Source organism: Fukomys damarensis, unplaced genomic scaffold (genome assembly GCF_012274545.1).
Source record: "Fukomys damarensis isolate Sample0158 unplaced genomic scaffold, DMR_v1.0_HiC HiC_scaffold_20, whole genome shotgun sequence".
Taxonomy (NCBI): domain Eukaryota; kingdom Metazoa; phylum Chordata; class Mammalia; order Rodentia; family Bathyergidae; genus Fukomys; species Fukomys damarensis.
Genome location: NW_022900932.1, coordinates 6,453,573 through 6,480,427, shown reverse-complemented (window position 1 = coordinate 6,480,427; position 26,855 = coordinate 6,453,573). Strand labels below are relative to the sequence as shown.

Below are 26,855 nucleotides of genomic sequence, written 5' to 3'. Positions count from 1 at the left end.
TTTCTGTGCTAGGAATAGTTATGATGCCCATTTTTTAACTTAGTACCAACACATTATATGTGGTTTAACCCATTATTTGCATCTGTGATGATGAAAGTAGCTAAATCATTGTGTAGGAATTCAAGAAAGGTGGGTAGTTGTGCAGGTGAGGCAGAGGCCGCCTTCTGATAAAGGCGCTGGAGGTGTGTGAGGGGCACAGGAGGGTGTGGCATGCCACTGGCTAATGAGGATCTTGACTGAAACTGGCCTGGCAGGAGCCTGAGGTTCTCATGAAGGCACTGAAGAACAGAGTTTCACAGATAACTGGTGAGTTTGTGATGGACCATGAAACCTGACATCAAGGAGCTTATGACTAGAAAATTTAGTATGGTCCAAGAGCATTGCAGTTCAGGCATTCAATAAATGTTTATTGAGCTCTTTCCTTGTGCTAGACACTGTTCTAGGCCAGGAAATATAGGAATACAGAAAACAAAGTTCTTGCCCTCGTGAAGATTACATTCTTGTGGAGAAATACGTAAGATAAGTAACTAAAGTAGAGAACATGTTAGATGCTAAATTCATGGTTAAGACCTTCCAACCAAAAAAACTCCAGGCAGGGGTGTCACAACAAGTTCTACCAAATGTCTAAGAATAAATAACACCAGTTCTACATAATCTTTTGTGAAAAATAGAGGAAATGATTTCCAGAGTATTTTATGAGGACAGTACTTCCTTTATATCAAAAGCAAAGAAGCAAATTACAAGAAAATTACAGACCGACATAAATCTTTAACAAAATCCAAATCAAGAACAACAAAATGTAAAAAAAGTCATAAATCCTAACCAAGTGGAGATATCCCAGGAATATAAGACTGGCTTAACATTCAAAAATCAGTCAATATAATTCATCATATCAACAAATGGAAGAAAAATGTGACCATTTCAATAGATGCAGACAAACCATTTCACATTCATTTATGAGCAAAATTCTTCACAAAATAGGAATAGGAGGAAGTTCTCACAACTTGGTGAAAGTTACCTATCTTTACTATAATAATTAATAGTGAAAGAAAAGCATTATTTCTCCCTAAAGTTGGAAGTGAGATAAGGATGTCTTTTCTCGCAACTTAATTCAACATCATACTGAAAGATCTAGTCAGTATACTATGGGAAAAATAACTAAAACATACAAACAATTGGAAAAGAAATAGTAAAACTATTTACAGATAATATGATTTCTACATGCAAAACATCAAAGAATCTACAAAGTTTTTTAACTAATGAGTATTTGAGGTTGTAAGATGCAGAGTCAATATATCAACTCAGCTGTATTTCCGTATAACAATATATTTATAACAGAAAGCATCATTACCATTAGCATCAAAAAATGTAAAATATTTAGAAATAAACCTCACAAAATACAGACAATATTTGTATGCTTAAAACTATAAAACAGTAATGAGAAGATTTTTAAACTACATAACTATATATTATGTTCATGGATTGAGTTATTCAGTGTCAAGATACCTCTTCTTTCTAAATTGATCTATAGTTCTAATGCAGTTCCAATCAAAATTCTAGCAGGCTTCTTTCTGTATGTGGAAACTGAGAAACTGACTCTAAATTTTACATAAATGCAAAGAGCCTAGCACAGTTAAAACAGTTTATAAAAGAATAACACCCATACCTTCTACTGTGGTATAATACAAATATTTATTTGAACTAGATCATAGGGCTGCAAATATATCTTAGTGGTAGAGCATGTATCTACCATAGATAAGGTCCTGGGTTCAATCTTCAGGACCACACAAAAAAAGAGGAGAAAATAAAATGAACTGGATCATGGACGTAAATATAAAAGTTCTAAAAGAAAAGATAGTAAATCTTTGTGATTTTATATAAAGTAGAGAGTATAAAAGAAAAGGTGATATATTAAAGATCAAAATTTAAAACATCTTTTCTTGGAAGATTCTGTTAAGAAAGCATTTTAGACAATTTATTTTTGTTTTCAAAGTATTATTTTTAAAACACATATCTAGGGGCCAGGGATTTTGCTCAGTAGTTCTGCTGCCTGCCTTGCAAATGCAAGGACCCAGGTTCTATCCCCTGTACCAAAAAAAGAAAAAAAAAAAGTTACTGGGTAAAAAGCATATCTAATAATAGACCTGGATCCAAAAATTATCACAAGTAATAAGAAAACAAACAATAAAAATGTGGGCAAAATATTTGAGCAAACGTGTCAGAAGATGTACAAATGTCAACTAAGAACATGAAGCTCACCGCCATTGGTCATTAGGGAAATAGAATTTAAATAGTGAGACACTACTGTATAATTATTAGAATGGCTTTTAAAAACTGAGTAGAGCAACTGCTGGTGAGCTAAGAACCTACTATGGAAAGACAACTTGACAATGCCTTTTAATGTGAATCATGTATGATAAACGTCACATTCCCTTCCAGGAATTTATCCATGAGAAGTGAAAACATGGCCCACACAAAGATCTCTACATATGTATTTACTGCAACTTTACTTATAATCTCCCAGAACTAGAAGTAACCCCAGTGTTCCTCAGCCAGTGAGTAGCTAAGCAGATTTTGCAATGGCCATGGAATGGAGCCCTACTCGGCAATAAAAATGAAATGGACCATTGATACAGGCACAACTTGGATGAGTCCAAAAGTGTCACACTAACTGACTTTTAAAAGGCCATTACCTGGTAAGATTCCTTTTTAAAAGTAATTATTGGCAAAATTAAATATTTAAAACTAAAAATAGTTTAAAATCAAATGCACAATATAATAAAGCCCAAAAGCAGAATTTGCTTCCCAAGGGCACATTTGTGCTGATAGAGTTTAATTGACATCCAACCTTCCATATAAGTGCAAAGACACCTAAAGGAAGAGTCTTAAATCTCCACTTCCTGTGAAGTAAATCTTACTTTGAAATACAACTGAATTAGATCTGTATTCATTGTTTTTAATGGATAAACCCTGCAGAACCTTAGGGGAAGGAGAGTGTCTCACACCCAGTGGTCCTCAGGAGCCTGGCCCACCAGGAGCCAGGAGCAGAGAAGCAGATACAGTACTCTTTGAGGTGACCTGCAGGGACAGACACCTGGGCAGAGATGGCAGGAGGCACTTAGGCAAGGGCAGGATCAGGGAACAGGGAACACTTGATAGAGGAAGCAACATACAGAAAACCCATCACTGCTTTCCACCTTTTAAAGTAAGCATTTAAAGGTGACTTCAGGAAAAGTCATTTCCATCACATTCAACTTGTAGTTCAAAGTTTTTTACTGGCTAGTCTAATAAAAGTTTAATGGGATTCCGTTCTTCAATACATTTGCACTGGATTACAACCATAAAACAAATTTCGGCTACAGGTATAGTGGCTCTCTTGAACCTGAAATTTGATAGCTTGTTCTCAAAACTATGCAGCAAAATAAAGTCAGACCATCTCCATTTAATTTGAGACCCATCATCACAGTTAATCTTACATCTTGTAATGTGATTCTCAGACTATCTAAAAGATGAAATGAAACAAACAAATAAATATCCTACCATATTTGAGTTAAAATAATCCTAGAGAGAATCAAATACCAAAGCACTTTTTTATGGTGAGTCTATTGTCAGTATGTGATTCTGGATCAATAGTGCTTTATGCTTTTTATACTCACTTTATTCTCACTGGCCTCCAAAGTGGTTTTAATTATGAAATCAATATTAAAAGCATATTTCAAAGTGACATATGCTACCTGAGTTTTGTTAATATGACAAGCCTTCCTGACTGCTGTCTGAGTGTATTCCACTGTGGAGATAGGAAGAGTGAAGTTTAGGGAACTATACATAAAGAACAGGAGTAGGGAAAAGAGAGACAGAGACAGACAGACAGACAGACAGACAGACTGAGAGAGAGACAGACCCAACCTATGCCCAGGTAGGAGTCTGAACAACCCTTTGCTAATCGATGGAAACATGGCTAGACTCTGTCCTACACGGATTGCTCATTAGAAAATGAAAAGTTTCAAGAAAGTCCATGCCTAATCTCTTGTCATTATGGATGAAATTTTACGAAGAATAATGACCACTGCTTACTCTTTAGAAGCCCTCCTGTGACCTACAACGGCCCCAGATAGCCTGGCCCTGAGCAGGCTCTGGGGACTCATTTCCTCCCAAGCTTCTCCCTAACCTGGCCTCCCTTCCATCTCCTTACTTCATCCCTCAACCGTCTTTGTCCAAAAGACCTCCTGGGCCACCTTACCTCCACCTGTCACTCTTCATCTCCTTCACCTTCATCTGAAAGCTGTTTTCCTTCATAACAGTGCTTAATGTTTAGTTGTCCATTGGCGGTTTACACCCCCTGCTCCATGAGTGAGCTTCCCAAAGACTGAGGCTTTGGCTAACTTGGTCACATTGTGTCCCTGGAGCCCTGAGATGACACTCGACACATGGGAGACTTTTGGTTAATATTTGTTGAATGAATTAGTGGACAGTCTGGCAGACCTTCTGTCCCTCTCGGGCTCCTTTCATAAGTCAGTCACTGCAATCTCTTGGGCCTCTGCTCATTTGGTATGAACAAGGGTCCTCACCACCAGCCTCTGTCGACAAAAATCGCTTTCTGACCTTCAGGTTCAGTGTGCATTGATTTGGCTTACACTGTTAGGTCTTGTGCATTTCATCTTGCAAGAGTGAATGACTAGGAAAGCTTCTGAAATACTCAGATTTTTTTCCCCCAAAACTCCTCTTTGAACTTGTTTTAAGAGTCACTAAGATCAGATAGAAGAAATATATTTGAATGGACTGAAAGTCAAGAGATTTGAATTCTAACCTCGACTCTCCTTGCAGCCTAAGGAGATTAACAAATTTAAGTTGGTCTCTGCACTCCTGTAGGCTTCAGTCTTCTAATCGTGTGTGTACCAATTACCTCATCTCGCTGTACCCCAGTTCCGCCCCTGCTATGAGAGAATAACAGTGACACCCACCTCATGCTGCATGTTAGTCAACTTTTCATCCCTGAGACAAAACATCTTAAGAGAGGAAGGATTTATTCATGATTTCAGAGGTTTCCGTCCAGGGTCAGGTGGAGCCAAGGAAGAAACATCACAGTGCAGGAAGCCGCTCACTTTGTGGCAACCAGAAGCAGAGGAGAGATCAGAAAGATCCCTAGAGAGAGGAAGGAGCTGGGGACAGGATGCATTGCCTCCACCCAGGCCCTGCCACCTACCGGCGTTCTTAAGCCACAAACTCATCAGTTTTTCAGTCCACTGATGAATTTAGCACCCCGTGATCCAATCTCTTTCCAGAAGCCCTAACCCACGAGAGCCATTTGATGGACATTTTGATCCACACGAGGACGAGCTGTTATGAGAAATGTAGAGGTAATTCATTCGCTTTACCATACCGAGCTCAACGCCCGGCCCGTGGCCGTTCCATCAGTGTTACCTAATACTGTTTGTATTTTACTCTGATCCCTTGATGCAATTTTTATTTTTGCTGACAAGTTCCCTTCACTAACAAATGCTTTGCCTCTGGCAACAGAGAAGTTGTTTCTTCCCACTTCACTGTCACCCGGCCTTAGTGTCTCTCTGCAGAATCTACACGCACTCAGCAGCCACACACAGTTAAGTTCTGGATTACTGGGATTATATGTGATTTTTGTCTTATCTCTTTTACTTGGCTATGTTTCCTAAAATGTCTACAGAAAAACACAGAGAATTAATGTCATTTGCCAATTAGATACCTCCAAGAGACAAAATAATATTGTTTAACTAATGAACAGCAGGAAAAAAAATGCCCTTCTTATTAACTCTACTTTTACGTTAAATTTCATGGCTACATTAAAAACAAATATTCCCTCGGCATATCGTAAATTATTACACACATACATAGTTGATTCTGAGATCTAAATTACATCTGCTTCAGGAATGTTAGCTTCAAATTGTTTTCATAGTTAATATTTGTGTTATTTTGCATATTTGAGCTGTAGTACAATGCATTTTTAATCTGTCATCTCAGATTGTTGCTTTTCTTATACACTTGACGTAAAGCTACAGACCTAAAAGGCTAAACAAAGCAGAAACTATAAATTGCTAGAATGGAATGTTCAAAAAATGCTTCCAAATTGGAGCTGTTCACTTCTCAGTGTCCACTTCCTTAACCATAACAGAATTCCACATACTCTCTGGATAAGAAACATTGGCCCAAATTTTAAAATAAAGTAGCAGCCTGTATCACTAAGCCAACCAATGCATTAACTTTATATTTCTACTAAAACAACTAAAATGGCAAATTTCTTTAAAGCTCTTTACAGATATATGTTCCTAGGTTTATACTTCGTAGTATGCATAAGTAGCTAAGTCCAAAATATTAATTGTAAGAGTTCTAAAAATACAGGCAGCCATAAAGAAGGAAACATGTCCATGTCCATGCTCTTATCTGAGTGAATGAGAACCATGCCAGAGCCAAATCGCAAACTCTTTATGCAGCAGTGATGCTGGTGAAGACTTCTTTTCCCCTGATGACTTTGCAAGGGACTTATAAATGTCGTGTCCAATTTTGAGATGTGGAATCCAAGCCTCTGTTCGCTCTTCCACCCTCTTCTTCAGGATTCCTACTGGCTGGAGTTCTCTGCCTCTCTCTGTGGAAGTTCAGCATGAATACTTTATTTTAATACCTTAATGCTTCTTCCAGGTATTGCTCTGTTGTTTTTATTTTTAACTCTCTGTTCCTTCTATCAGATACTGGACATGTCAACAAAGGCTTCTGTTTTCCATTTTCTGAATTTAGTGTTTCAACATCTGTTTAATAGTTGTACTAAAACTTCTCAAACATATTATGAAATTGGTAGTGGACACCACTCATAAATGGGCAAGATTAATTAAGTTGAGACTTGTTGGAAAGGACTTTATTTGTTCAGTTGGGTTTTGTTTGATCGGAGTAGGAATGTTGCTAACTTTTTGAATAAATTAGGATCCTAACTTTCTGGTATATCCTCTAATTTATCTAATTTGCTTATAAATATGCGGGCCAAGTAGCATTTAGAGGGAACAGTTAGTCTAAGCTTCGTCCCCTGAGGCTTGTGAGAGGAGGTGTTGAAGATATTCTTCTTTTATTTGATTCCCTGGCCTTGCTTCCCCTGAAAATAGATTAAGATAACTCCATCTATCCCAGGGCCTTCACCATCCCTCAAGTGTTATTAGCACCTCTCTGCACTACCCTAGAAGCTGCCAGAGGAGCAGAAGGAGCATAAAGCCTGGTGCTTGTCCAGAAGGTACTTTCTTGGGATGCCTAGTCTCTGCTTTTGAAGAAACAAGGAAAAGATGAAGACAAGTAATGACTAGGCACAAAATGGGCAGGAAAGACCAGGAGAATAAAGAAGGTAATGAAAGAAAGATTAATTATTTACCCAAATAACTGTCTGAATAGATCGTTTTAAAAATAAAATTAAAGTGACCTGATTGAAGAATTGTCCATTTACAACATCAGTAGTTATCTGTGGTCACCTACACACACACACACCACACCAAACTGCTCCCAAGCCTGGGTTTAGACATTTTGCTTTCGTTTTTCAGCTTTTCTGCACCATATGGATGCCTATCTCCTTGATGTTGTGCGTATCTGATAACTTGGGAGAAAATCCAAAGTTTTGAAAATCATTGTTATTGAAGGACTCCAGTGCAGGACATGTGCGCTGTGTTGATTAAGTTAATGATGCCTTGAAAATAGAACAAAAGATAAGTTGTGTTATTCATTAGACTGTAAGATGGTATTGTCTTTGAATTTGGCTAAGCATTAAGACAAACCCTCCTTTTTCATTTGATACCTATTAAAAATGGCAGTTTTGCAGACCCTTTGGCACTGTGGCAGCTAGGGACAGATAACAGAATTGTCTCTGAATAACGTGTAAATCTGGGTTTAAAATGTATATCCTACACAAGGCCCACCAAAAGAAAATGGAAGATGCTCCCAGGAAAGTACTTCTCATTTCTGCTCCATTTCTAGCTAACCCAAGCCCAAGCATCCATAGCCCTTCTCATCTGGCATCCCCAGGCTGTCTGTAAAAGCTGGATTTATTGCCTGTGCTTTCATCTTATAGACAAAAGACAAACACCTCCCGAGACGACCCCAGGAGAGGCTCCCAGCCTGTCCTTACTGGACTAGAGAATATCTGGTGCTTGTTCTGGCCGCCAGCACTAAGACAATGAGCTCGGTGATGACTTGAGCCAGGTATTTTTCTACTCTTTCTCAAGGCAGCCATCCTTCCAGCCTCATTTCTCTGGTGGTTTTCTTTTCTTTTCTTTTCTTTTCTTTTCTTTTCTTTTCTTTTCTTTTCTTTTCTTCTTTTCTTTTCTTTTCTTTTCTTTTCTTTTCTTTTCTTTTCTTTCTTTCTTTCTTTCTTTCTTCTTTCTTTCTTCTTTCTTTCTTTCTTTCTTTTTTGGTTTTTTGAGACAGGGTCTCACTATGTAGTTGAGACTGACCTGGAACTCACCATGTAGCTCAAGCTGGTCTCGAATGCACAGCAATCCTCCTTCCTCAGCCTCTCGAGTGCTCGGGTTACAGGTGTGCACCACTACGCCCAGCTTCTCTGGTGGATTCTTTTGGGTCTCTCCCTAGCTGAGCCTCTTTATGACTTTTGCCATATCTTCCAAAATGTGTCATGTCAACATCAAGGTAGCTACCTCTGACTAGTGTATCCATAGCTTCTTGGAGAAGTCAAACTTCCCCTTCTTTTTCATGAGCCTCCTCCTGTTAGTGCTTTGTTCTCCTTTGCAGTGTGTTTTATAGATCCATCAGCTAGCACATGCTGGGCAGAGTACAGAACTGTATTCCCACTTCTCTTTCTAACTGGAAACCCCTAGTGGGGCTTTGCAGCCACATACTTCCTCTTCTTTCTGCAGCTGACTTTGTCCTGTGTTCCTTGTCTAGTAGCCAAAACTTTGCATGTAACAAGAGCTGCTAATATCAAGAAACATGAATTCAATGAGATAAAATTTTTTTGCAAATCCTATTGGTAAAAATACAGACAACGATATCCTATGTTCGTTGCATATTGGTGGTAGAATAGACAAGGTTGATAAAGCCTGTAGCTGAGGCCTGGAGAAATCCATATAAGAGTTCTAGCCTCTTCCCCCTGGCTGGGCAGCTCTGAAAAGCATTTTTACAAGCCATTTTTGTGGGTGTAGTTTTAGGCCCTGTAATTTTACATTTAGAAATTTGTCCTTAAGGACACACGCACAAAGCTCTATTACAATAATATTTATCACAACACCACTTATAATGGGAAATTGGGTCTTGGTACATTTAATGGAATCTCATTCATCTCCCTGGAAACAAGTCCAAACTATATTGTTAGTTTTATAAGACAGTATTATGGCATGCTCTCACTTTTGTCACAAAAGATACATATATGAGCATATCATATATTTGTATGTATGCTTACAAATAAGACTGAAGAGTAAACACCAAAATTTCACATTGCTGTCACTGGGATCCAGGATCGATCTTTTTGTCTTCTGTATTTTCTAATCTGTTTGCATTGGGCATTTATCAGTATATGATCAAACAAAATACAGCTAGTTAGAAAATCTTTTAAAGTTAAAGTGAACTATTCTCTACCTCATAACATTTTTTTATAATTTTTAATGAAATAGCTCAGCAAAGAGGTAGTGGTTATCGTGATATTAATAAATGCCATTTATTCAGCATTTGCCAATAGGCATTACATTCGACGTTTTTATTTATTTATTTGTTTTGGTACCGGAGATCAAACTTAGGTCCTTCAGCTTACAAGGCAGGCCACCCAACCACTGAGCTAAATCCCCAGCCCCCATTCGACGTTTTTATACATATAGTGTAATAAAAGTTTCACAATAACTCCATGAGGCAAATAATATCCAGGCAGCAGAATTTGAATCTTGTTTTGTCTGTGTCCAGACTCCTCTTTTCTGGCCCTTGAGCCATAAAGATGTGAAGTTTATTATAGTGGTGATTTAAGCCTAAATCCTGCTTCTAAGCCATGTTCTAGAACTAGCACAATTTTTCTGTGCTGACCAGTATCAGAAACTAAGTCCTGCCTGGAATTCTGGATTTTCTCCACTGTCATTCCTTCTCACTGTATTATGCAGAAATGATCTTTTCTGGGATGTCTAATAGGAGACAAGGAAAGGCCTTGTCCATATCTGTCCCCTGGTGGGAAAGGTATTGCCCTTTTCCTCTAATGGATAAAGTAAATATCCACCCACTGGCTTTGGCTTGTTTTGTGTGTATGTTAGAAGTATATTAACCAGTGCTTGATTTAATATCAGTTAGTTTATATTGAAGTAGCCACAGCTGATAAAACCCAAGGGCTCATGCCAATAATGAAATTCCTCACAGTTCAAGTAATCATGGGGCCACTAACCTATGAGGTATGTGCCAAAAACATCGAGATAGGACCTAATTTTTCTATTAGCCACCCTTTGGGTCAAATGACTGACTTGCCCGAAGTTTGTCCTTTCATTTGTCATTGTCATAGGCCACAGAGAAGTGGAAATGGAGGGACTTCTTGTTTCCGTCCATCTCACTTATCTAAACACATTCTCACGTGGCTTCTGCAGAGTGCATCTCACATCTAGAAGCCCAGGTGGCTGCTATGGAACCCTGGGTCACCTTACATCAACCCTGGCAAACCCAGGACTTGAGTTCCCCTTTGAAACTTTCAGGAGGACTTTCTCCTGCCTGTGGCTTCCCCGGCCCTTCTCTGGGTGCTGCACAGAGCTTTCTTCCTTGGCCAAGCTGGGCTGTGAGCCTCCAAAGCATCACGTTTCTTCACCAAGTTAGGAAAGCAAAAGTTACACAATATTTGTCTCTAAGAGATTTGAGTTTGAAATTTTCATAGTTTAGCATTCAGAGTCTTCATTTCTTTACAAACACTTCATCTTAAAATTGTTTTCATAACCATTCCTTGCAAATACTGCCTAGGTTTGTATTGCCTCATGTGTAGAACTATTGTGTGCTGCCAGTCCTTTTTTGGGATAGTATTTCTTCTGAGTCTGGGGCAGGCAGTTTTTCTTTCAGAGTCTGGTATTGCACTGTTTCTGACTCGTGTAGCCCCTATGCCCTCACACAGGCCATGCTTTCCTTTGATTGCAGACCTTGCTTTCATTGTAGGCAGATAATCTGATTCCTCCACAAGTGCCCACAGTCAGCCTTTGACAGTACAGAGGCAATTGCACAACCTCAGGGGTCTGTCAATAGTATTCTCACTGCCTTGGTTATTTCTATTCTTAGGTGCTCAAATCTGTCCAAAGCAGGAAATTCTGGAGGACCCGACTTGAATCAGAAAATGCTCAGCCAGTGACTTCTGCAAAGGTGTCCCTTAAAAAGCTGCCTCCTCGGGCCAGTGCATGTGTGTTACACAAAATGAGGCCGTAGTGCTGGGCCAGCAAGGTGGGAATGACTGGGGCCCATTGCTGACAGCCACTGGCTCTAGTCGGTTTCAGTCTTATAAGGGAAACCAGGGTGTGAATGTCTGTAATATAAGGTAAACATTATACCTCTTGCAAGAGAAGTGCTGGGGCAATTGGAGAGGGCAGAATTTACTTTGGGAAGAATAGGGATGACTCTTAGCAGATCCATGAGCCATGACAAGATGTAGAAAAGCAAAGTTGGACCAGGGAACATTCCAGTCAGAGGGCTCAAAGTGATCAGCGCTGTGTGTCTGGTTCCCTTATTTTAAAGATACGTAAACAGATCCAGGGAAGTGATGTGCATTGCAAAGATTTCTACTAAGTTGGATGCTTGCCTGAGAAAATCAGCCTTCACAAATCCTAGCCCCCTAAGGGCCCTAAACAGTTTTATAACTCTCTGAATTATTAGCTTCAACATCAATCGAAAGTGTAGTGCATCATTCCTGTGGAAACGCTCAGAGGCTGTAGGCAGTGCTTGGAGTATGTTTTATCCTTTCAGAAAAGAATGGTAACATTGGGCCTCACTTCAAATTTATTAGCAATGAATGAGTTATTAACTAACAGCAGTTGCTGAGGCCATCCGTGTGTCAGAGTTGCGTACCCCGGCCGTAAGCACCCACATGTCACTGTGGAACAGGAAGCCTGCAGGTTTTCTGGCTTTCGACTTACAGTGCCCCCATTTAGCAAATAAAAATGCAGGGTGCCCCCTTGAGTTTCCTATAAACCACAAATAATTTTCCAGCATGAGTATGTCTGCTGCAATATCCGAAACTCTATTTCAGCTTTGTTTTCTATGACCAGAGTTTTATTTTATTTGCATAATTCGCACAAATATCTTTGCCTTAAAAACAACCAGTAAGTACTATAGTCATAACTTAAAAAAAAAAATACTACTGAATGCCACCACCTGAAAGACCTTTGATCAGAATCCAGAGGAAATTAAGGTGAGCAGAGTTGAATGTTTCATTCATCTTCATGCACCCAACACCCAGATAATAAATAAATGCTCTCTGAATACATGTAAAAATGAATGATAGCATAGTCATGACTTTCATTCTCTGTCTTCTTAGAATCTCCCTTTGTGCAATGACAAATTTAGACCTTACATGCCATTCTTTACTAACACATCTCTCTGGTAGAGAACTGAGAAACATCCTGTGCCATGATCAGCATTTATCAAATAGTTAATTTACACCACATGAAGAGAGGCCCCCATTATCAGGTAATCGTTAAAGATGACAACAACCAAAATACTGTTGATGGATTATCTGCTAACATAGCCCTAATTCACATCTCTTGGCCCCTCGGCTTGCTCCCTGGCTTCTAACAAAGGCTGGCTACATGGCAGTAACCTCAACTTTCACAGATTAAATATCCCAGAGGTCCTTAATGGCTAATGTGCCTCTCTCATTTTATAAGAAATTAGTTCTCTGAAATAATTCATGAGATATAACTCACTACAGATGAAGTTTCTCCGCTTTGGTACAAAGTGTCTTTGGTCTTGACACTACACTTTGAAGATATTAAAACCAAACCTAAAAGCATCGCCTACAGCTCGTATTAATTATCCTAGGGTAGCCTCTGGAAGCATTTGCGTTCTTAAGAAATAGTCATCTAATGTGATTAAAAAGGCCTGTCTCCATCTCGGGGCTGCATCTGCACTTTAATGATTATTTTGTTCTCAAAATTTTTAAGTACTTTGGATTCTAATTGACCAAATGAATGAATATTGAACACAGATAATAAAATAAAAGAAGGACGTGGCGTGAATGGCCATTCCATTTATTGGATTACAGTTGACGCATTGGATTCTGTGTCCTAGAGAGCTCTTTTCATCAAAAGTCCAACTACTTGCTTCGAAATCAGAAAGTCTTGAATGTGTAAACATGAATACTCTGTCTCATTCCTCTCATTATTTGATGCTTTCTCAACGTTAATGTTCTTTGCTCATTGAAAACTCTTTAAAAGAAGGAATGAGACCCGCCACCAGCTCCCAAGAATATGTGCATTTCTCTCTTGCTTTCCCCCAGAACCTTTTCACAGGAAAAGTTTGCATATACATGGAGATGGATATTATTTAAGACTTCCTTAAACCAATGTTTGTCCTAATTACAGCTTTGTATGGGATATGCCATCTAAAGAAAGCCCACAGTGTGAAAATGTGTACTTGGGGAAATAATAAATCATAGCAATGCCTAACACCTGGTTGTGAGAGCCTGCACAAAGGAAGGCATAGCCACCTACCAGGGCCAGCAGACCCAGAAAAGAATGATTAGATCATCTCGACAGATCAGATCCATCTGGACGTCAGAGAAAGCCCAGCTTTAGGTTTTCCCTGTGGATTTCTGTTCAGGAACCCAAAAGCAAATAAGGGGATCTGTCTTCCAGAGCACTGTCCTTAGGAAAAGGAACTTTGAGCAGCTGTAAATTCAGTTTTAACAATTTTACGTATTAGCTGGGTGTGGTGGTGCACACCGGAAATCCCAGCACTTGGAAGGCTGAGACAGGAAGATCACTTTGAGTACAAGCCAGCCTGGACTATATAGTGAGTTCAAAGTCAACTTGAAGTAGAGTGAGACCTTATCTCCAAAAAGAAAACAATTTATGTATTGTATTTGTTAAATTTTCTCTGAGAATTGTAAGGGTTTAATTTTTGTTGTTGTTTTGCAAATAGCTCTTGTTCCTTGTGCAGAGGGATAATAGGCCAATGAAAACAGAAATGATAGAAATCACTTGTGATTCCACTATTCGAAGGTAATAACTATTATGATCTGCTTGTAACTCTTCAGAGTTTTCAACAAATAAATACGTATGACTCGGACTTTACTTGCTCTGTTTTAACTTGTGTTTTTCATTTGATGGTGACATCGTTCTGTATCAGTATACATGTGTCTCTCCAGTGGGTTTCTGTGGGGGTCCCCTGTCTAAGTCGCTCTCCTCATCGCTGAGATGCAGTACCAGACACCCACAGCTTAAAGGTGGGAGCTTTATTTTGGCTCATGGTTTCAGTGCATAGTTGGTTGACTCAAACGCAGAAACGGCCTGGTAAAAGGACCTGGGTAGAGGAGAGCTGCTTATGCCATGGAAGCAGAGAGAGAAAGGAGATGCAGGGCAGGAGCCATACTCTTGTAGATCACCCCCCACAAGGGCCCGCTTCTTGTGACCCCTCCTAACAGCAAGTCAGCTACAGCACCTATTAATCCAGTCACTTTCCAAAAGCCTTATCCTTGGATACCAGAAGCTTTGGGGAGACCACCTAAATCTAAATCATAACATTCACAGTAGAACTTTGGGGGAATTTTTGAACTCCTCCACCGAAGTATTTTTATACAAACTTTTGTGGATTGCATGTATGTTTTATTTCTGAAAATTTTCATTAAAATCATATTAGATTTTACTTTAAATTTTACTGATAGATTTATTCAGATTATAGTCTTGCATCTTCCCGTTCAGCAGCGTAAGACTTCCAGTGTGTTCTTACCCTCTTTGTTCATTCTCTAAATTTGTATTTTTTTAACACAAGGTGAGATTGAAAATACAGAGGATGTTTAATTTTTAAAATATTACTACAGTGAAAGACACATTGCCATTAATACCCTCACAGTATTCCCCCTTGCTTCAAACACATTCATGCGTCCCATTGTGATTGCCACTTTCTGAAGCAGTTCTGGAAGTGTTCATTCATGAGTGTCTTTGGCAGGTCACTGAATGCTGCTGCAGAGTGCTATCCAGTGGAAGGGCAGGCTCATACAAACGTTATGGTGTGCCTGTCCTGCTCCACCATATTCACCAAACCTGGCACCCCGAGACTTCTGTCTCTTCCCCAAAGTGAAAATGGTCATGAAAGGTAAATATTTGGAATTTATTCAGGTCCCTGAGGCAGCCAGGACAGTGCAACTGAAGATATTCATGGAAAAGCCCTTCCAGAATTGCTGCAGAAAGTGGCAGGAGCTATGGGATCAGAGTGTTCGAGGCAAGAGGGAATACTGTGAGAGGGCTTCATGGCGATGGTCTTTTACTATGGTAATGTTTTTAATGTAAACATTCACTGTTTATTTTGATTATGCTTTGCATAGCTTCGTTGTTTTAACAATTCAATGATAATGTTATATACATATTTAATTTATTAAGTTTTTAATATTCTTTATTATTTCCTATTGCATCTTAGGATCTGTCTTTACCTTGTAAACTCAGCTCAATTTAAAGTAGAACTCAATGATAATGGATTATTAAATTTACATAAATTTGCTTTATATTCATTATGTGAGCACATTTCCAAATAGCTATGTACTTCTTTCCATATGACAGAATAAAATAATGTGTTATCAAGTGGAAATATACCCACAAGGCTTTACTCTGTGTATTTACACAGCAAAATCTTTTTAGCCTGTCTTTTGAAACTTTTACAAATTTTCTACCTAATTAAATATATATGTGTTCTGGGTTTTTTTTTTATAGGAACCAAGGCTGTTATTTAACGTTTTTGCTGAGAAACATTTATTTCTAAATGAAATCAGCTGAGAAACATTTATTTCTAAACTTTAAGGTTGTCTACAAATTTAATTCCATAAGACAAACTGTACAAAAGGAATTCAGAGATTTGGAACAAAGGGGCGGGACAAAGCTGCGAGCGCACCTTCCGCAGTGAACTGTCAGGAAAGTCTGTGAACTCAGGAAAACGTTGACCATGGACGTGGAGTGTTGGTAGAGTTAGCCCATCTCTGCCAGGCATGCAGTCTTCCAGATTTCCCAGTAAGCTTCCTCCCCTTCCCATGGTGCTCTCTGGTTTTGTCCGTCTGAGGCCTGGCTTTCCCTCTACCCTCTTCCCACCCTCTCCCACCATCCTCTCCTTGTTCTGCCAACTCCTTTTGTTCCCCTAACCTCATCTCTGCGTTGGCCCTACTTCCCCAGCCAGACTCTGGGTGCTCTTGCGTGTTTCTCTGTCCTTTCCCTAGCTATCTTTCTCCCTGCTGCATTCTTTGCTAAACTGTCCACACGGTTTAACTTCTCCTTCGGCATCTGCCAGAATGATGGAGGCCTTTTCTACTGTTTGCTGTCTCTGCTTCTTCCAGCCACCAGCTAACTCGCTTCTTGGTCCTCTGCCCCCCTCAACACTCTCCTTGCTCCTGAAGCCTCATGTATATGGATTCATGTAGATAAGTGGGCTTATGTTTATGTAGCATTTGCCTACGGCAAACATGGGGTTCGAAGATACATGTAAAATTTAAAATGGGAGTTACTAATCTATCGGCTGATTAATTTATATTATTTTAATTTCCTTTTTTAGCCTTGAGCATAGTCTTTATTTGCTTGGACACCATATAAATAATACAAGTTCCTTTCACTGCAAAAGCACAAAAGTAATCTTTATATAGGAATCCATTTGCTAATTTAAATCTTCCTACATCTGGAGATAGCTCTCAGTGAGGGTAAAAGAATAAATAGAAACAAAGGGGGGGGCCTCTGGGGCAGTGGGAGGTTGGCCAGTCCTGAGACCCCAAGCTAAAGACCCCTATTGCTTTCCTAGCACCCCAACTACCACTGCACAAGTGCACAGAGCTAAGGGCCCAGTAGAGAGGTCAGTGGTGGGGCCTTTGTTCTTTGACAACAGGTAGCACCCAGGCCTGGGCTCTGGAAGGGCTCAGGGGACAGGAGATGGGGAAGGTGGCAGAGAAGGAAAGGCTCCCTAGAGGCTAGACTGAGCCACTGTCCCCACCTTCCCTAGCACAGCGCAGCAGCTTGTGCAGGAGTGGGAGATGCAGCTGGAGCTGGGCAGCAAGGGAGGCCTGCAGAAGTCTGGGCCTCTCAAGCTTCATGTCGGAGGTGTCTCAAGCAGCACCCAGGACAGAGAGTGTGTGTCCTGTCAGCCGGAAGTTGAGCAGAGGGGCATCACAAAGGTCACAGACACCTTCTGTCTCACCCAGGTCACACGTGTAATCCTGATATTTGTGGGTTAGGGAAGCATGGAGGAGAGGGGACAGATGCTTCTAAGGACATCAGCTCCGCCAGCAGCTCTGAGCAGAGGCATTTGTCTATGGCACAGAGAAGAGCAGCTATTCGGGCTCCCCAAAGTGCCCCTGGGGCCACCAGGATGCCCGGGCTCAAAGGGGAGCAGAAAGGTTGGGTCCTGATGAACTGCTGCTGTCGCTGCTTCTGCTCTCCTGTGTGGTGGAAAATTGCAATGGCCAAGTGTCCCATGTTGGGGCTGAGCTCAGCCCTGGGCTGCAGAGCCATCAGGGCCAGGGTGGGAGTGGTCACCTGGGGACTGCTGAGACCTGAGGCTTCCTGGAGGGACAGGGACAGCAGGGGGCCCTTGGAGGGCAGCAGTGTCAGGCGGTGAGCTCCATCTCCTTGTTCACCAGCAGCACCGTGATGGGGCCTCTCCCCCTCCAAAGGAAACCGGTCCTTGTGCCTACAGCAACTTCTGCAGTGTGCACCTGCAAGCTGGTACCTGCTGGGCCTGGCTGGCCAGGAGGGGTCCCCAGGAGGCATCTGCAGATGTCCCCTAAGTCACATGCTGGATAGTCTGGCCAGTCCAGTTTTTGCTCCCACCGCTGTGACTCCTAGAACTCAGTCAGCTTGTCCGAGAGTCCCGGGCACTGCAGCCAGGCCCCACAGGTTTTCTCCCCAGCCTAGTGCCTTCTAGAACATTGGTGGTGGTGTACATCTGCTGCTTCTGGCACACAGCTAGGTGTCGGCTGCCAGCTTGAGGTCAAGCGTACGGCCTTGGCCTCTTGCAGAAGTCACAGGGACACAGTGAAACGTCCCAGGCTCTTCTTCTGCCAGCTCGGGGTCCAGGCCTGACCACCACACCTGCCAACCACCTCTCATGTGACAGGCCCACTATTTCCATCCTGTTTCCTCACGTTGGAAACCAGTGAGCCTTTCTGAGCCTAGTGAAGTTAAAATGTTCGATCTTACAAGGTAAATATCTGCACCTTGAAGTAAATTTGGTACATGAAAGTTCAGATTGGCAAAACAGAATTAATTTTTATGACTTTCAGGAACCTTCACCACTGCATTTTAAAAGAGCTTGTAAACCATGTTTTTAAAGTTGCCTTTGTTTGTTTAAAAATTACTTAAAAATACTTTCTGAAAATTGCATAAATGGAAGTACACGTCCACAAACGCATATTCTATAAATAGGCCACATCTTCAGCATCCCGGAGGCAAACCAGTCTGGATTTTAGTTTTGATTTTCCACACTGGCTATTTCAAATCACTAAAAGCACAAGAAGCTGTGCCATCTCTGCCTTTGAGGTGCTTTTGTGGAAGCGAAAGAAATACACCTTACTAGGATCAATCTGGAAGGAAAACTCCGCAGCAGAATTTCCTCTGCAGCACCAGAAGTGTGAACCCTGTGGCCCCCCAGTGTTACAGAAAAGAGCTCATTCCAGCAGAGTGGCCCACACCCTTTGCCTCGAGGAGGGCCCGTGTTCTTCACGTACTGCTCGGGGTCAGGGGAACATGCTATATCCATGTGGCTTGTCACAAAGCAGGGACTTCTAAAAGGAAGAGTCTTGAAATAGCCACCGGTAAGCCCATTTGGAATGGTTCTTTCAGCAGACTCTAACAAAAGACAAACGTAAAACGAATGACCTCAAAAATGTTTGAGTGGTTTCCCTCGGTCATAGGCCCTGTTGGCGCCACCTCAGCCTTCAGTTTTTCATGTCCTGTAGATCGTAGTTAATCATAATTGTGAGTTGACCTCTGTTACCTGAGCTTTGCTTTTGTAAGTGACATGCTTTTCCAATACTGTGTGTCTTACAGGGTCACATCCCGCAAGAGAGGCCCATCTGTTTGCAAAGTTGAAATGTGGTTTCCTTTACCCCCCATTATCAGATCTCAGGGGTCCCCATTGTTACCGCTTGTCGAAAATGCTTTTCTTTGAAACAGCAGACACACAGCTTATGTGATGGCTTCGTTAGCTTTCATTGTCTGCACCTTTATTCGCTATAAGAAAAGTCTGCTGGCAAGTTTTGAATTGAAAATACAACGTATGCCAGGGACCATGGCAAGTGGAAGACAAGATTCCCAGCTGGGAGTCTTTGTGGTAGGAACGCAGGGCCTGTTTTCAAATCTCTGCACTTAGGTGTCTCACCTAGTAGTAATATGCAAGTTTCCTAAGAGTCCTGAGCTTTCTTGTCCTCATCTGTGAAAGAGGGATAATAATTCGTGGGCTTTTGATATCAATGAAGAGCAAAATAGATGTGAAAGTGTCTGATTTCCAGAATGGATGGTCAATGAAAATAACAGTAAAATACTTGGAAGAAGGTGGTTATGAAAAGAACCAGCCACGGTCATCCCATTAGTTCATTTAAGAACTAAACACAGCTAAGTCACCAGCCCAGCACCCCTGGTTGACCATCAAACCATATCAGTTTCTCTTTCGTTTAACATTTCGATTTACTTCCTTCTTTGGTTTCCAGGGATGAGGAAATAGAGATATATTCTTGTGTATTTATCCCTACTGCCTTGCTACCATGTTTCCTAAACAGCGGTGCACACACAGATCCTCAGGAAATGTTGTCAAGAGCGGGTTCTGGCTTAGTGGGTCTGGGCTGGGGCCTGAGAACCTACGTGTCTAAAAGTCTCCCGGGAAAACCGGGATACAGACAGATAGGAGAAATCGCTTCCAATGTGGAATAATGAAGGCTAACAACAATTAATTGAACATTTCAAAATGGCCAGTACAGAGGATGTTGAATGTCATCAAAGAACATGATAAACGTTGGGATAACTGGACAAAGGAACCATTAATGTCTGAAGTGACGGACGAGTCGCCCCCCGATCTAATCAAATACGTTATACATGTGCCGAACATCACTCTGTGCCCCAGAGACACCGCCATTCCTATATGTCAATCAAATCAAAGTGTATTTTTTTAAACAGCAAAAATGAATGTCTGCCACATTAGGTCCAGGAGGTGGGTCCAGTGTCCACCCTAGAACAGCAAGGCCCCGCCAAGCCAGGCATCAGTTTCTCTCGTTGCTCCTTGAGGCATCTTCCTCCATCAAGCTTATAGTTTAGAGACGTATGAGCTTGCACATTTTACAGGTGAGAGAGTTGTGACCCAGCAAGGTTGGTGGATCAGTTAAGACCACTCAACCCCATAGTTCACCAAGGTTCCTAGCCCCCCATGACCAGTTACTTTCAGTCATGCTACTAGTCTCCCATTCTTTGTATTTAGTTTTATTCCTCAAAGTTAATTGGTGCCAGATTTCCCTTTATTGCCCTATTACCATTTTCTAGTTCTTTTTCAGACCTTTGCTCATGTCATACTCCAATGGTTTATTGGCATCCCCTGTGCCCAGCACTGCCAGACACAACCCATCCTTAGTGGAGCCATCTTTAGTGGGGTACTTAGTGGGAGAGGTCAGACAGACTTTAATCCTCTTTGGTATAATTAATACCCACTAAGTTCTTAAATCAGAATTATTTGCTAGCCCTTTGGGATGAGCTATCTGTTCCTCTCCCAAAACCATTGAGGAGACTAAAGAGCTAGGAACTGTCAGCTCTGGGATTCACCGTGGTTCCAAGGTTCTACCGCAGAGCAGTCTGACTCACCAACTGGGACCAGTTTTCATCCACTTCACTTTCTAATTAAGTACCAGAGGACAAGGTCCCATGCTTTGCACTCCCTGCCCTGTGTTTGGTAAATCCCGTGGAATAATACTGTGCTGCTGGCCAGTCCTGTTTGCTTTGTCTGGTTACAGAGCCAGTACCGCCCTCCCGCTCTGAGAAGCACAGTCCCATACATATCCCCGTGGTTTCAACACAGCGAGGGTTCCTGTGCCCAGTTAGGTTTCCCTTCTTACTAATGCTTCACTCCTCTTAGCAACCAGCTGTCCCACAACTGGCACCATAGGGACACAGTTTCTAGCCCTTTTCTAGAAGCTAATGCTGACAAGACTGTGGCAAAGACTACTTGAGATTAATATGAACAGCTTAATCGCAGCTAATATACACATGAAGAATTTATTTTAATCTTTGGATGTAACATATCGTTAAAATATTGCAGAAAAGTGAGTTTAGCTTGGATCACGTCTCTCTTCACAGGGATTTGATAAATGTTTTGGAGTTAAAGGCAACTGGCCAGAAATTTCAGGATTGCTGGTCTACTCCCTTCCCACTCTTTCCCCCCTTCTTCCTCCTCGTCTCCCTTCCTTCATTCTTTTATTCATTCCTTTGCTTCTTTTTGTCTTCTTATGTGTGTTAAAGAGAGCGCTTGCAAAATCCCTGAAAGGAATTCAGTGCTAACCTAACCATGTGTATCATGAATAATTATAATACCCTTGAGCATACTACTTCACCATCCTTTTAAATGACTACTTAACTAGGTACATAACTATGCCACAGTTTACTTAACTAATCTTCTAATAAGGAAAATTCTGATTCTTTCCACCTTTTGTCGCTATTTCAAGTCATGCTGGTCAAGGGCTTTGTTGTGTTCTCTGCAGCTGCTCCTCAGTTTTTTCCTGCTTGTTCACCTTTCTGTTTATCTCCTCAGATAATTCTAGTGGGTGTACATTCTCCTCAGAGGAGTACATTGCCCAGCATGGTATTTAAATAAATTTACTAACTTGGCTATTGGATGTTTAGCCCTGTGCTTCAAAAGTTAGATTCTAAAATCAACCAACCAGAGTATGAGTACCAGCTCTGCAGCCTGCTTCTTTTGTGACCTTGACAAAATAAAATTTAACCTGTCTGTATTTTGGCTTCTTCATCTATGATTTGGGGTACTAACAATAGTATCTCATAGGATAGTATATCATAGTATCTCATAGGAAATAGGGTATGCAAATTGTGTAGGAGTCTATCTGGAAACCTAGCTAATTAGTACGAGAAGCTTGCTCTTTTAGTTCATGCTGTTTCCATAGAAAATGGATAGAACATAGATGTACATTTTGGTTTGTTTTTGTCTTTATTCTTGCCAGGAATATAGAAGCAGAGGGGAATACAGTGGTCTCGAGAGTGAAGTACATATTAAGTAATGTGGTCAATCCTAAACGTGAGGACAGGTATCGGGATCTGTGACCAACTAGGCCCCAGGCTGGCCGGGGTGCCTCACTGGTAGTCACTCTGTTGGAGACAGACAGTCACCAGACAGTTAGGGGCCCTCGGCTTATCTGTGAGATCAACCGCATGGGTGAGAACAGGATGCTGTGCAGTTATTTCTACTTTGCCTTCTTTGTTTTCTCCAATGAAAGCAGAGCAAAGGGAAAGTCTCCCGTTGATTTGGGCCTTGCCTAAAGATCAGCCTCATGGAGCTCACTTGGCTCCTCTGAGCCTTCTGTGGAAACACCCTCTGCTCCTCAGTGGGGTTCTGGCAGCAGGGCGGCCCTGGGCGGGAGCAGGGACTAGGTTTGAACTTGGGAACTATTTTGAGAGAGAAGAAAATGCAGGGAATTTGAGGTCATTTGTTCACTCTTAACTACTAGAAAACTTAGTACATCGGAAATATCTGAATTGAGCACTTTTTTCTGCATTTTAATTATCATGCCAAGTCCTTGCTTGATAAGAAAGTAAGTCAAAATAAATCAGTAAATCAAATGTGTGAAGGAAAGACCAGGCATTTTCTTTATCTAGAAAGGCTCTGTGGTCTCAAGTGCTGCGAAGAAAGCTACGCATAACAAAGTCCATTCTCAGATATAAGTTTCATCAAGTCCTAGAACCAATGAAGCAGTCCAGTTCTTGTACTTAGGAGCAGGCAATTCTGACCCATTTCTTTGGCTCCTGTCCTTGGCTGTCCTTCTGTATTACAGAACTGCTAAGTATTCAAGAAAAACAGAAGTAAACAACATTACTGTTTTTGAAGCCTCACTAAGGTGGGAATCGTTGCCCCAGACATCCTCGTGGGTTACAGAGGACAGTAGCAGCTAGGTGTTGCCCCAGGTCTCCCATGAGAGGAACAGAGCATCACAGTATGGACTGTAATAGAGCCACTGAAGAATGAAACCGCTCTGCTGTGTATGTACTGTTATGGAAGATGATCGGTGGTAAATTCTTTAGAAAAATAATGATGCAACTTTATTCAGTGTGTGATCTCCTTTTTGTAAAAGCGAACATAATCTACAAATAAATAGATGACATATAGGTATCTATTTCACTAAAAACTAGATGAATGCATTTCCTCTGTGAACTGTAGATTACCCAAGGCACTGACATTAGACAGAGTGGGAATGCAACAGAGGAACAGGGAGAAGATTTTTTACTTTTTAATTCATTCACATCTGTGTTGTTAGGAGTCTTGGTCATGAATACGTGTTTTAATAATATTTAATACAAAAAGTTTTAATCTTTCTATCAGAAATGAATCTCTCCAAGTATCTATTGTTCTGAGGCTTTATTTCACACACACACAAAAAAAATCAATAAGCAAATAATACAAACGACAAGTAACACTCTACCCAAAGAAACTCTAAGAGGTATAAAGTGTCTCACACTTACAAATGTCAGCTGTCACATATTACGGATTACAGGAAGAGACAAAAGTGAAATCCAAAGCTGCTCTGGGTGATAGGTTGTTTGTGGGATAACAGCAACAGTGAAAGGGAAATAAAGACAGTTTTTAAAGAGGCTAAACTTAAGGAAATATTTTCACCACAATGGTAGAGAGATGCACTGTGGCTGTGTCATGAAACCCAGTATCCAGTGTCACCTGTAGGCTTCGTTAGTAAGAGTTCCAGCTCCACACAGAGAGGCTGATTTCCATGAACATGAACCCATTTGCTAATGAACATGTTTGTATTGAGAACCTAATGTGGGCAAGCCACAAAGATAAATTACAGCCAAGCCTAGCCTCATGGTGCTCATACAGTCCTGGGAGGTGTCGTCAGGAGCAAGGTGCTTACACCGACTGTCAGACACAGTGCTGACACCAGACATTACAGATTAAACCAGGACTTTGGCACGCAGTAGTTAGGTGGTCCCTCCAAAGGGAGATGTTTAGTGTTCTGTTTGGGAAAAACATGAAAATCATTGTTAGTGAATGAGAGAAAGTATCAGTGCAGAAAGGGGAAGAGGAGGCAACTGAGAGCAAAGGGAGGTGATTAATGGAGGAAGAAGCATCCTGTCCGGGTTCCAGGAAGAAGGAAAGAGGGTCTGAGGATGGGACAGCAGCTCAGAGGTAAAGGGAAAGCAGGAAGCTGCTTGTGCCCGGTCTGCCTTCTCAGTCTGTGAAAAAGCTGTTTCACTGGTGGACACCAGAAGAGGGGTGGGTGGGGCCTGGAAAGATGGAAAAGCCGCCATAAAGACGTTAAAATCAACCTTGAAAGCGGTATGGGATAGTTGAAGATGAAGAAAGCATCATTGAGGGGGCGGCACAGGCTGAGTGACATGAATTTTTAATAAAATTTAACAAAAAATTGTGCTTCTTCATTTTCTCCAGCAGTGTGACAGCCAGGCATCAGGCAAAGAAATTTGGCTCGGCTAGCATGGGTGGGCATAGAATGGGTCTAGAAATCAGATGACTCTTAGAATGAAAACTGCCTATGAAAAATCATTGGAAATTAGTCAAGTGATTGCACCATTGTATATTTCATTTATAAATACATTTTTTCCTTAATTTTTAGAATCAAATCAGCTAACAGCATTTCTATGAAAAAGTAGGAACTATACCCTATACTTTCAAGTGTTAAACAACCAAGAAATACCATTAGGATTTCTGAAGTTTCTTGCTCATAGTTGCTTCTCGTGCATTTTGTATTTTTAGGCTGGAAAAACTAATGACATCCTTTTTGGAAGACCAAGATCCAGAGAGTAGACTAGAGGTTGGCACTGATATGCGTAAAATTCATCACTGTTTTCATCATTTAAAGGTAAATTTAAATGTTTCCTCCCATAGAAGCCATTTCCTGCCATGCTCAAACTGCAATGAAAAACCTTTCTAGTTGACCAACCCTTGAAAAGTTCAGATCCAGCTTGACACGTCCAGAAAATGGTGTGAGCCATTTGAACCAATGCTGTGATTATCATTTTCTTCTGAGAGTGTATCTTACTTGTCAATAAAATAGGCTCAAACCATGGCTTTTAATTTTTTTGCCAGGAATCTTTGTCTTCCACACAGAATAGTTCCATGATGGAAAAACTATTTTTAAGCAAGATCAGGAGAAGTGTGACCTACATTTTTAAGGCAACTTTGATTTATTCTTATAGTTTGCCAGTTTTTCTCTGCCTTGGTTTTTACCTTTCATGGTGAGGAAATGGGAATATCATCAGTTCTGCCTCTCCTTTACTTATATTTTTACATACTCATTAAGATAATGAACATTTGCTCAGAGTCTGCTATAGCCCAGGCATAGGGGAGGCCAAGTTAAATAAATGAGTCTTGGGGAAATAGGTATGAAAAGAACAATTCCAATATATGACAAGTACCACAATAACAGGATGAATTATGTGCTGTGGTGTTACAGAGAAAGGGAAGAGAGTCCAAGAGGAGATAACGTTGGAATAGAGATTGTGCAGTTTATGGCAGGAGAGATACAGAGAGGGCAAGAGGGCCAGGGATTTAGCTCAGTGGTTCCACTGCCTGCCTCGTAATCGCAAGGACCCATGTTCAATCCCCCGTACCAAAAAAACAGAGCGGGGAACAGGGGCAGTGAGGAGGGCAGGGAGGGGAGAGCATATCAGACAGTAAGAGCAGCTGCATGGAAGACAGGAAGGCGGGGAAGGGCACGCATGTCTGATGTGTGCAAGGAATTGGCAAAGGGAAAAGAGAAAGGAAGAGATGAAGAAACCGGGTACGGAGGTAGAGACGCTAAGCTTTTATTTCAACTTACAGAAGCTTGTGAATGACAAGCAGATCCTTGGGAAGAATCCAGGCCTCTCTGAAACCAAAGACCAAGACTGCCAAGAACCCTTGAGAGAGGAAGAATACAGAAAGCTCCAGGACGTACTGAAGCAGAGAGACAACGAAATCAGTATCCTTTGTGAGGTGACGGGAAGCTGTCCCCTTCCCACCTGGAGGACCTAGTGCCCCAGCCCGCCTCCACTCCCACTGCACCTGTCCATGGGGAATAACACATCCTTTCTGCAAAATAAGCTCGGCAACTAGTGTAAAGGAACTATGAAAACAGACCCTTCCCTCTCCTTTTAGCCTGATACAGTTACTCTTACAGAGAACATTTCAGCTCATGGAAAAGGAGGAGCTTTGTTACACCATCTCTTAACAGTACATTTTTTGAAAATGTATTTTTTGACTACTCTGCGGTGCTCTTTCTGTTCCTGTCCCGGGCCAGAAAGTGAGCCGGTTATCTTTAGCTAGCTGACCGGACACTGGGCTGACCACAGCCTCCCGCAGCCCAGAATTTGTGGCTAGCGTGTGAGCGAAACTCAAATGGTGGCTGAAAAATGGCAAATGGTGTTTAGCTTATGAGGAACAGGGATTGATTTAAATGTAACCTTTTTTTTTTTTTTTTTTTTTTTTTT

General features: G+C 41.3%; 1 protein-coding gene across 1 annotated transcript in view; it reads left to right on the top strand.

Annotated features, from left to right (window-relative positions):
• Positions 1-26,855, top strand: part of Kif6 (kinesin family member 6) — a 314,938-nt gene that overhangs the window by 150,454 nt on the left and 137,629 nt on the right. Inside the window, exons 11-12 of the mRNA XM_010638879.2 lie at positions 25,141-25,246; positions 26,209-26,347. Of these exons, the coding sequence (XP_010637181.1) occupies positions 25,141-25,246; positions 26,209-26,347 (245 nt within the window). The remainder of the gene's footprint in view (positions 1-25,140; positions 25,247-26,208; positions 26,348-26,855) is intronic.